General features: G+C 43.0%; 1 protein-coding gene across 1 annotated transcript in view; it reads right to left on the reverse strand.

The window, feature by feature from the left end:
- The window catches only part of LOC130273600 (collagen alpha-6(VI) chain-like), a 199,983-nt gene that overhangs the window by 111,278 nt on the left and 76,472 nt on the right, over positions 1-12,233 (reverse strand). Inside the window, exons 15-18 of the mRNA XM_056520674.1 lie at positions 8,542-8,568; positions 8,085-8,129; positions 7,938-7,991; positions 6,349-6,411 (exon numbers count right to left, since the gene is read on the reverse strand). Of these exons, the coding sequence (XP_056376649.1) occupies positions 6,349-6,411; positions 7,938-7,991; positions 8,085-8,129; positions 8,542-8,568 (189 nt within the window). The remainder of the gene's footprint in view (positions 1-6,348; positions 6,412-7,937; positions 7,992-8,084; positions 8,130-8,541; positions 8,569-12,233) is intronic.

A 12,233-nucleotide genomic window follows, 5' to 3' on the forward strand; every position in this document is an offset into this window, starting at 1 on the left:
CAAAATAGCGTATTTTTGGTACATTTTTATATAATGAAAAAATGATTAAAAAGTGATCAAAAATTCCGATCAATACATAAATGGTACCGCTAAAAACTTCAGATCACGGTGCAAAGAATGATCCCTCATACCGCCCCATACGCAGAAAAATAAAAAAAGTTATAGGGGTCAGAATGTGACAATTTTAAACGTAAAAATTTTCCTGCGTGTAGTTAAGATTTTTTTTCCAGAAGTACAACAAAATCAAACCTATATAAGTAGGGTATCATTTTAATCGTATGGACCTACAGAATAAAGAGAAGGTGTCATTTTTACCGAAAAATGTTCTGCGTAGAAATGGAAGCCCCCAAAATTTACAAAATGGCATTTTTTCTTCAATTTTGTCGCACAATGATTTTTTTTACCCATATCGCCGTAGATATTTGGGTAAAATGACTGATGTCATTACAAAGTAGAATTGGTGGTGCAAAAAATAAGCCATCATATGGATTTTTAGCTGCAAAATTGAAAGGGCTATGATTTTTAAAAGGTAAGGAGGAAAAACAAAAGTGCAAAAACTGGAAAACCCTCCTTCTCCAAGGGGTTAATCTTCATTGAAAGTAATTACATTTTTTTATTTTAATCCTAACAGTTATATCAGAATTTGAAAAGGAGATTATCCAATTGCAGTAGGACCAAAATGCTGCATTTGATGTAATTAAAAGCCAGCAAAGGAGGATCAGGCAGAAGCAGCGGCTTCTGGATGAGAACATAAGAAGCTGGAGAAACAAAAAAAAAAAAGTGCAGAAGCTGCTGGACCTCCAAAAAAAAGTTAAAGGAGTTGCCGTAAAGGAGTGTTTGTTATTATTATTATTATTTTTTTTATATTTTATTAAAATAAATTATATTTTATAGTTTTTTAAATATTTTTCCCCAATACATAGAACTGCAGTTAAACGTAATCCAGAAAACAAATGTAGCTCTGATTCCTCTCTGTCGAAAATGGGATCCGTTAGGTACATGAAAGACGTACAGCAATCCGGTCTGGTTGTCTTGGTGAAAGCTTAGTGCATTCTGAACAGACTACAAACTCCGCTATGCTGTATGTGTCGGTGTAGGCGGTGTGTTGACCAAATAATTAAATAAAATGTTCAATTATTGGAAAAAAATAATCGATAAACTCATTGATTGATAAAAAATCAATAAATTCATCGATAGATACATAAATAAATAAAATTATATTTACAGATATATTTTAATAAATTGATCAATAAACTAATAAATAAATTCATCAATGATTAAAAACAGAAATTCAAAGAAATAAATAAAGGCATTCATCCATGATTTCAAAAAATAAAAAAATTCATAGATATATATATAAAAAAAAATTATATATATATATACACACGCACATATACATAAATTAATAGTTATAAGTAAATAAAATAAATAGTTAAAAAAACAACGGTTTACAAGTGACCCTTCAGCGCCCAGAACCGACGGCGGGGACCAAGAAGTCGCGGACGATCCAGGACTAATTTTTGTGAATGTGAGTCTGTGGACAGACTGGTCCACTTGTCTGTGACCATGTCCTCTCGTCTGTGGCCATGTCTGCTCAGAAGGGGGGGGCACAAGACAGTAACTCCAGTGCATACTGAGCGAGCTCCCGGCAGATGTCCATGGGGTCGTCGGTGCTCATGCTGTCGGAAGCACCAACGGACCCCATGTAGTCTACCACCATGCAGGCCAGCCCCTGGTGATGACTGCTGCTGCTGCTACTGGGTCACGCAGGCTGGTAGAAGAGCTTCATCTCACCCATAAGGTCACCTGCTCGGCTGGTGCTGCTGGGTCCAGCCTCCGGCTGGGTGAGATGGGCAGGAAGAGCTGGAGGCCGAAGAGTTACTTGCTCCAGCCAGCTGATGAGACAGGACTGCAGTTCATGCATCTGTTCCTGCCTCCGGCTGGCTGGGATGAACTGATCCAGTTTCCCCTTGCAGCAGGGGTCTAAAAGGATGGCCAACCAATACTCATCCCTCTCCTTAATATCTATGATCCGGGGGGTCCTTCCTGAGGCATTGCAGCATGCGGGCAGCCGTATGGAAGAGGACAGCCTGCTGTGACTCTTCATGACTGCCCAGGACCATGACCTCTTCGTCCTCCTGCTGCTGTCGCTGCTGCTCCTGCTGAGAGCTGCCCCACCCCCGGACTAACTGTGCCCCCAACACCGGCTCTCCCTCTTGACCGGGCCCAGACTCCTGGATGTCAATGGACTCTTCCTCCTCCTCCTCGTCCTGGGCCTGGTCTTGGTGGAGAAGTGTTGCCTCCTCTTGCTCCACCAAGGCACTCTCCCCAGCCTCGAGCAGGCGATCTCGTGCCCTGTCCAGCAGGAACACTATGGGGAGCATGTCATTGCCTGCTCGAATGGGGCCAACACATGGCAGACTTGCTGTATCTGCCCCCACTCTGCATTAGTGATGTAGGGGAGTTGGTGTGATGGCCCTGGAGTGCCTTGTTCAAGCAGGCACTCCCTCACCGCCTGTCGCTGCTCCCACAATCTCTTCAGCATGTGGAGGGTGGAGTTCCACCGCGTCACGCTGTCCACAATCAGCCTGTGAGAGGGCAGGCTGTTCCGCTGCAGTTTGGACAGGGACGCGGCGGCTGTTGGGGAGCATCAAAAGTGGCTTGCAATCCTTTGTACCCTTTGCATCATGTCACTCAATCTTGGATATGTGTGCAGGAACTTCTGTAGCACAAGGTTGAGGACATGTGCCAGGCAGGGCACGTGGGTGAGATTGCCAGCATGGAGGGCAGCGAGTAGGTTGCTGCCATTGTCACAGACAACCATACCTGCTTCTAGCCTGCGGGTTGTCAGCCACTTCTTGACCTGAGCCTGTAGTGCAGCAGGAACATCAGGGCCAGTGTGTCTCCGTTCCCCTAGATTCACAAGCTGAAACACGGCCTGGCAGCGCACGTTCCCCACACTTGCATAGCTACGGAGAAGCTTGCTGGGGGGCTCAGCAGCTGTGGAGACAGTGGCTTGTGGGAGAGCAGCAGTTCTCCCGTGGACACGCCGGGGCGGCACCACAAAATTAGATGCTGCCAATCCCTCCCCGGCACCTCGGAGGGAAACCCAATAGGCAGTAAAAATAAGATATCGTCCCTGCCCATTCCTCCTTGTCCAACCATCCATTGTCAGTTGCTCCCTGTCAGCGTGATCCAGTGACAGGGATACATTCTGCACAATGTGATGGTGTAGGGCAGGGATGCCGGTCCTGGCGAAGAAATGGCGGCTGGGGACATGCCATCTGGGTTGGGCCTGCTCCAACATCTACCTGAATGGATTGCTGTCCACAAGATTGAAGGGCAGCAGATGTTGGGCAATAACCCTTGCCAGGAGCCCATTGATTGAACGCACATGCCGTTCCCTAGGGGGGTAGGGCGCCGTGTGATCAAATGCGTCGGCAACCGACGGCTGGTGCAGGACGAAAGTGGAGGGTGCAGCGGAGGCAGAGGTCTGGCTGCCGGTACCAGTACTCTACGAGAGGGAGCGGGGGGAGTGGGAATGCATGGCTGGAAGGGGTTGGGGTGTCTGCAGTACAGTGGCAGGAGCTGCTGTCCCCTGCACATTGCTGGTGGCGCTGCTCTCACCACCGTGCATCTGTTTCCACTCCCGCCCGTGCTGGGTAAGGGCAGTGGTACCCAGCCGAGCCAAAGATCTCCCTCTCCTCACCCTGGCATGGCACAGCTGACAAATGCCTATAGCAGCATCATCTGCTACCAGGGTGAAGTAAGCCAAAACAGTTGACTTAAGAACCGACCTCCTGTCAGATGAGGTGGTGCTGACTTGCACCTGTTCGGGCTCTGTGCGCACAGATGGAGCTGGCTGCTACTGCCTCCTCCTGCTGCCATCACCAGTGGAGCCCCTGATGCTGATCTTCCTGGTGACCTGGCGCACCGTTTCCCTAGGGTGCTTTGTCACTGCTCCTGTGAACTGACAAGGGAGGTGGCACACATTCTGGGTCACCCTCCTCTTTGCCCCCGGACATGTCAGACCCAGGGCCAAACTGTGGTGGACTGAGGGAACGAGCAGCCCCTGATCTGGCTCCGCTGTCCCCTCGCTGATGCCTGGGTGTGACTAGGTGCCGGAGTTCGTTGGCTAAAACCATCCACACCAGTTGGAAAGGATTTCACTGCGGTACTTACAGCTATTACCCCCTCCTGACCCTCTAGAAGAGCTGCCCCGTGCTGTCAGCAGTCCAGCACTGGAACCAACTCCCATACCCCTGCTGCCTGAACGGCCACGAGAACTATTAATTGTAGTGGTGGGGAAAACTTTATCGGGATAAGGACTCTGGGGCAAAGAAAATAACACTTAAACCTAATGCTAATAACCCCCCCTTTTTTTTACACAGACACTAAACTAAAACACTTAAACACACCAAAATCCTACACTATACTATACCTAAACTAACTGACTCTATAACCTACACTAGAACCTGTCTGCTAAACTAACCTACTCTAGATGATTTGCTTTGCTTTTAAAAAAAACAAAGCACTGACTGTATACCCTACACTAGAAACTATCTGCTAAGCTAACTTACTCTATCTAACACTAGAAATTCACTAGATGATTTTCTTTGCTTTTAAAAAAGCAAAGCACTAACTCTATACCCTACACTAGAACATATCTGCTAAGCTAACCTACTCTAACACTATCTAATTCAATGGATAATTTGCTTTTAAAAAAGTACTTGAAAGCACACAGACAGTTTTCAAGCTCCTCTCACAAAAACCACCACAAGAAACTGCAAGGGGTTGCTGCTGGGAGGAATGTTATATAGTGAAGAGGTGGGATACTTTCCTATTGGTTGCTAGGGATGTTGCTAAACTGACAACTGTATTTGCATCATTCTCGTTGGCCCACAAGCTAAAAGAAGGGAGGGATCAATATTCGCGAATGTTCCCATATGCGAATATTCGCGCGCCAGTCTCACACAGTAAATAGTATTGGAGCCTTCTTTAGACCACAAGCTGGAAGCAGGGAGGGATGATCACTGTGATGTGTACTGTAATAAAACATTTTAAATATTCGTAATTGCGAATATATAGCGCTATAGTCACAATATTTGCGATAAAATTTTGCATTGCGAATATTCACGCGCAACACTACACAGTACCACAGTATAATACTACCACCACCATGCTTTACTGTCACATAGTTACATAGTTACATAGTTAGTACAGTCAAAAAAAGACATATGTCCATCAAGTTCAACCAGGGAATTGAAGGGTAGGGGTGTGGCGCGATATTGGGGAAGGGATGGGATTAAGTAGTGTCTGGTATTTTCCATATATGCCATTTTGAATTGAGGCCAAAAAGTTTAATATTGGCTCCATCAGATCATAGAATATTCTTTTTCAAAATCTAAGAGTCCTTTAGGTGTTTTTTTAAACTCCAGACAGGCTTTTATGTGTCTTTTTTAAGGAGAAGCTTTTTTTCTGGCCACTCTGCTATAAAGACCAAACTGGTGTTGTGTTGCAGTGGTGGTTGACCATTTGGTTCTTGGTCACTTCTCTTATCAAGGTCTTTTCCCCCCAATTACATAGTTTGTAATTCGGGGGAAAGAGTCCTCCCTGTTCAAACCTTCCATTTATGAATTATGAAGACCACTGTGTTCTTGGGAATTTTCAATGCAGCATACATTTTTTGTACCTTTTCTCTGTCTGTCTTAGTTTTTGCTCTGATATACATTGTCAGCTGACAGACCTTATATAGACAGGGGTGGGACTTTCCAAATTCTGTCCAATCATATGAATTTACCACAGGTGACTCCAATCAAGGTGGAGAAACATCTCAGATGATCAAGAGAAATGGCAGACGTAGAGATAAATGTCAAGTGTCATAGCAAAGAGTCTGAATATTTTTATACCACATAAAATGGGAAAGAAAAGGCTGATCATTGGTGTTGACAACCAGCACCTCCCGCTGTTCAACTGTTTGGTGCTCCGCACTACACAGTAAGCTGAGCTGGAGTCCCAGCATCATTCATCCTATAGTGGTGATGTCATGTTATGGCAGCTCATCTCCGATTCTCTTTAATGGGAGCTCAGCTGCAGTAACATGGCACCACCACTACTATAAATGGCACACGGTGTCTGAACCTGTTCACTGTGTATTGCGATAGGAATGCTGATCTGTGGGGATGCTGGGAGTGCTTCACATCAATCATATACACTCAGAAAACCCCTTTAATAACCAATTGGCTTCGGGATAATATTATAAAAAGTTGTGTTTCCACTGATTAGGTTTTTTTTTTATTAATCAATAAAAAAAAGAGCAGTTATTGACTTTTAAATGCACATACTTACTGGAGTGCCCTTCTGGCCTTCATAGCCTTTATATCCTTTACTTCCCATTAATCCAAGTTTACCCTATAAAAATGTAACAAAATTTCTGTCAGTTAAATTTCGAACAGATTGATCATTTAGACTCTTAATGTCCAATGGCCAGTGTCCCAGATTTGGTCTACAAAAATGCAAGTCATAAGTTTTACTACTATTACATCAATCAATAAGTATTATGGCTGTAGTGGCTAGTATGGGGTATAACCAGATGGCAAGCCACCTACTGCTCTCCTACTCTTTTTAACCAAAATTCCCTTACCGTATGCATTAAGGTGCTTTTTACATGGAGATTATTTCATCAGTCTGGTCTGATCCCATCCCATCAAGGCTTTTATCCAGCACTAGATAAAATAACTTCTTACCATGGAAGGCCTCTGTAGGCACAATTGCTGAATGTTGCTTGGGACAATGTAGAACTAAGATAAATCTATGCAGGTTATGTTGTGTGGCACTGGCTACCCTGGCCATCCATTACGGAAGGCTCACAGTTGCTGCATGATTGAGTAGGAGACTTGGTGTCATAGATTTTAACCTCCCCACCTTGAACCACAGCAAACCCTTTCCTCCTTTTTTCTTCCCTTTCCTCTTTCTCTTTATTCTTGTCATTATTTTTCTTTTCCCCTCTTATTTCTCCCCAGTATTTTTCCTTAGCCTCTATTTGACTTTTACTTTGTAATAGTATAAAGTATGACAATTTTCTGTTGGTATTAGCAATTTGGTTTAATGTTGTAAATCTTCCAGGTCTGAAATAATAATAATAATAAGTGTTGTGGTGGCCAGTACAGGAGTTGCACTCCTGTTCCCTAGTGCCCCGGCCAGCAGACTCCATTCTGTGACCCCTGGCCCCCCCTTCACCTGTCTCCTATATACATTCCCTCAAGTGCCTATGTTATGTAATGCATTGCACATAAAATGTTATATATCTTTAAGAACTGTCGTCATGTGATTGTAACCAGGGAATGTACCAGTGACTATGTGACCTACAGAGTGCCCTACAGAGTGACCTATGGGACCCCTCCGAGTCTCCCCCATATAAGCCCTGCGGGGAGCTAGCTCAGTCTCTTGGAGTCTTTGCTGAGATTCAGTGCAGTCCAGTCCTGTCAGAGTGTGTCTGGAGTCCCAAAGAGGCCTAAAGTCTACCACACAGCCATGGATTCTCAAGTCCATTGCCTCACAGGTCAGGTCAAAGCCTGGTAAGCTACAGAAAGCAGTAAAGTCAGTCATAGTCAAGATAGTCCAAGTCAATCTGTCTCCGTGGGCCTGGCTGAGCTGTATAGACTGTTACACCTGTCTGACTCAGTAAAGCTGCTGTTGTTCTGTAACTTGGCGTCAGAGTAATTTTTTGCCCCCATGCCTAGCCCAGGAACCAGCGGCATACCTTTGGTTGGTGTAGAAGATAAACCACGCCCTGGTGTCATGAACAAAAGGGGTTAATGTCATCTGCCCCTAGGGTAATTCCATCTGCCCTCATCACACCCTAACTACAGTATATAATCTTTAATCTTAGGTGCATATGTATGTAATAAACTGTATGTAATAAAATAATATCTCACTTGATCTCCTTTTTCACCCTGTTCACCTTTCGTTCCTAGAGGTCCAGAGTTTCCCTGAGAAAAAGGAGAAAGAATAAATATAAGCACAGCATTTACATTGCAATAAAGTAACAAATAATTGAAATGTAAATATAATAAAAAGAATACCTCTTCTCCAGTAAGTCCATTCAGCCCAGGTTCTCCATTTTCATTCTGAAAAATCCCAAGCAAATACGTTTTTGCTCTCTATTTTAAATTAAGGGGCTTTATGGAACATATTGGGGAAAAACTGTTGCCCTATATAAGCAACAATCCAGTAAATTGGTGCTCAATAAATGAAGCCTTTACATGACTCCATCAATGACAAAGCAGGGATGCACGAACAATCGTTGGATTGTGTTGGTGGCCCATCACATACACCATTGACAGTTGCACATCCCCTATTAACACAGTTTTATGTACGTCTACTAATAATGATTTTTAGAGCCATCCCCATCCCAGGGATCACCTGATATATGAGCAGCCAATTATCTTCCTATGGATAACCCATTTTACATTTAGATGTTAAACACCATAGAACATATTTAAGCTAAAAAATTAAGACACAGAATAAAGAAATACCTACCTGGTCTCCTGGAATCCCTCTGTTTCCCTATAAGAAAAAAAGAAAGCATAAATCCATATTTTAAAAACGATCTATTTCCTTAAACCATAAGTGACATTTAGCAGTATATTTTAGGGAGTATGAGCCAGGTGGGAAATGTAGACTATAGTAGATAATGCCCAGGGGATTCAAAACAATTGTAAATGTCGACTATTAGGTTTCTAATGACACATATCATTACTATTCTTTCAATTAGCTTTTAACATAACTCACAGACATCAAAAAAGTTAAGATTAGTCAGGGTCTCAATGCTGAGACCCAATCATTAGTTATAGCTGGGTGAAACAAACGGCAGCACACTTTACGCTTTACTTGGTGCACAATGCAGGTGATGGGTTCCATAGACTATGAGGGCACTTGTCTCCTGTAATCAGCCGGACTGCATGTGAGGGGGGTGATGCGTGCTAGTGCAAGCTTCATCATGCTATAACTAATGATCGGAGAGGCACTGAGCCCCCTCCCGTTCTTAACTTTTGACATGTAAAAAGATAATTAAAATGGCAATTAATCTTTAAAGAGTTTTTCCTAAATAAAAAATAAAAAAATACTGCCTGGTATGGGTATAAAATAACAAATGGCACTTACCAGTCTTCTGCATACTTAGTCCAATGCCATCTGCCCCACTACTTCTGTTTCCTTCCCTGCTCCGCTTATGATGGGGCATCACACTGCAGCCAATGACTGGCCTCACTGGTCTGTGCTGTGTGTTCAGAACATCATTAGCAGAGCGAGAGGAGTAAACAGAAGTAGTGGGGGGGAATAGAGCGACGTCACTGGCATCATAAATCAGAAGACAGGTGAGTATAGTATTTTTAAATAATAGTATAATATTGTATAATGTTATAACCATAGCAGGCTGTATCTTTATTCAGATCAGAAAAGCCCTGTAAGGTTTATTTTTCTACAAAGATGTGTCATTACTTTCTGAACAGTGAGTTACTATTCTATTAGCCTCCTGATGACACAATAGTAAAGCCAACAAGCTCTCAACAGAGTATAAGGCTGGATTCACATATATTCGATGTCCGGCAGTTTCCCTCCGGTGTGCACCAGAGGGAGACTGATGCTAGAACTGATCCCATTCATTTGAATGGGACACATCACAATCATCCAGCGTCTCAATTTTGACACCGGATGGTTGGACTCGCCAGAGGGCATTGGACAGGGGAGCACAGCTTACTGCCGGATGCTATACAACTGATGACAACTTATCATCAGTTGTGGCTTCAGTTGGGTCGAGATCTAAGCTGAGTTCACCCATGCCAGATGTCGGACATATGTGAACCCAACCTAAGTTCTTCATCATGCTATGATCTACTGACATGTGCTGACAGATAATGTGACAATAAACTAAATTATACCTTTTTCCCTGCTGATGGTGTTTTCATAAGTAAAAAAAATATGTTTTTTCTGGATGCATTTGTGAAGTGTCAAGTGAAGTGCTGAAGTGCTGCAGTATCGCCTGCCTACTGGCTCCCCCAATCCTTCCTTCCCTTCATCAGAAAAGTAACTTGTAGCTTCTGGGCCCTAATAATAGAAAAAATCTGCAACAGGGCCCCATTTTCTATTTAAAATACTGATCTATTATCAGGCAGATGTACCTTGGTGCCCCCCCAGGCACTTGGACCCTGATGTGATGGCTACCTATGCATTCCCAATAGTCATACCCCTGCCCTTAACTGTATGTCTACTATTCTTTATTTTAACCTTCTCCAGCTTCACTATGTTTTTCTTGTACACTGGTGCCCAGAACTGAACACAGTATTCCATGTGTCGTCTGACACATTTTGATGCACCCCAGGATTTTATGTGCCTTGGCAGCAGCTGCTTGACACTGGTCACTAGTCCTTTTTCATGTCAGTTGTCCCCAGTGTTTTACAATTAAGTACATAATCCCAGCCAGGATGTTTCTTCCCCATGTGCATTACCTTACATTTATCAGTGTTGAACCTCATCTGCTACTTCTCAGCTCAAACCTCCAGCCTATCCAGATCTATTTGCAACAGTGCACTGTCCTTTGAACCACTAGACAGCATTTAGTATCATCTGCAAAGATTAACACTTTACTATGCAATCCCGCTACAAGCTTATTTATAAATATAATCAAAAGAACAGGACCAAAAACTGCCCCCCCCTGATACCCCACTAGTAACAGTCATGCAATCACAGTATGTACCATTAATAACATTAACCAGGGACTTACACACTTACACACAATTTTCTCCAGCCCAAAGCATTCTCATTTTATGTACCAACCTTTTATGTGGTACAGTATTCAAAAGCTGTAGTATTAATTGGCTCCCCGAACTGCAACGTTTCGGCTAGTATCAAGCCTTTGTCAAGGCTTGGTACTAGCCAATACGTTGTGGTTTGGGCAACCAATAAATACTACAGCTTTTGCATAAACCTGGGGTTTTTCACTTTGATGCTGTGATCTGGATAGTCTTTATGATTGATATTCTGGATTGGATATCCAGATGGTCTCCTGCACAGTAATCTAATCCTGTATTGTAATAGAAAGCCGTTATATCTTTTATAGATAACAACATTGCTGTAGTTTTTGTGATATTTTATCATAATGTCCTGTTCATTGGCTGAAAAGGGGATAACATTCTGTTGGTCATTTCTCTTGAATATCATAAATATTACAGTGTTAAAAATAAATAGATAAGGTAAGGTTTCTGGTAACCTATAATTCTCCCAGTCCAATAATTAGGGTAAGTATGGGGAGTGAAATAAAACTTAACTTTTAATAGTTACTCAATAATAAAACACACAATAAGAGTGAGTGTTCTTTAGATAATAGCATGTAGTGCATTACCATCCAGTATGACGCAATTCAGATACCAACAAGATGTTAAATAAAAATCCTCATCAATTCCATTGAGAGAGAGAGAGTCACTATTCCAAAATAAATGGTCTCCAGTAACTTTCCAGACACATTTCAGACACCGGTAAGGTGACCTCCTCAGGGGCTTAGAGGGAGACAGTGACCTATAGAGGATAAATATACTTTTTGCATATGCTAGTTTTGCATTGTGCAACTAAAGGAGTGGCTGACACCTAATAGGTCATCCCATCGGGCCATAGGCTATTCCTGCTTACTCTGCTTGTGACTTATATATGTGTGATGGATGTTCCACTGAGCACAAGTATCTCTCATTAGGAGCCGCTACTGTATCAGCGACTCCTTTAGTCGCACAATGCAAAACTAGCATATGCAATAAGTGCATTTATCCTCTCTAGGTCACTGTCTCCCTCTAAGCCCCTGAGGAGGTCACCTTACCGGTGTCTGAAACGCGTTGGGAAAGTTACTGGAGGCCATTTATTTTGGGATAGTGACTCTATCTCTCAATATTATTGATGAGGAATTTTATTTCACAGTTTGTTGATATATGTATTGCGCCATACTGGGTGGTAATGCACTACATGCTATTATCTAAAGAACACTCACTCTTATTGTGTGTTTTATTATTGAGTAATTCAAATAGAGAAAACAGACATGGCTGCACATCCACAACATGCACAATGATCTAATGCTTCCCAGCAACATTTATTAAACTAACAGGTCGTTAGTGTACTTTGTGATCATGAAGTGCAAGCCCACTAGCCAACGTCACGGCCCCCTGTAAGTAGTGGGTCCCTAACGTCCC

The sequence above is a fragment of the Hyla sarda genome, chromosome 5 (genome assembly GCF_029499605.1).
Source record: "Hyla sarda isolate aHylSar1 chromosome 5, aHylSar1.hap1, whole genome shotgun sequence".
Lineage (NCBI taxonomy): Eukaryota > Metazoa > Chordata > Amphibia > Anura > Hylidae > Hyla > Hyla sarda.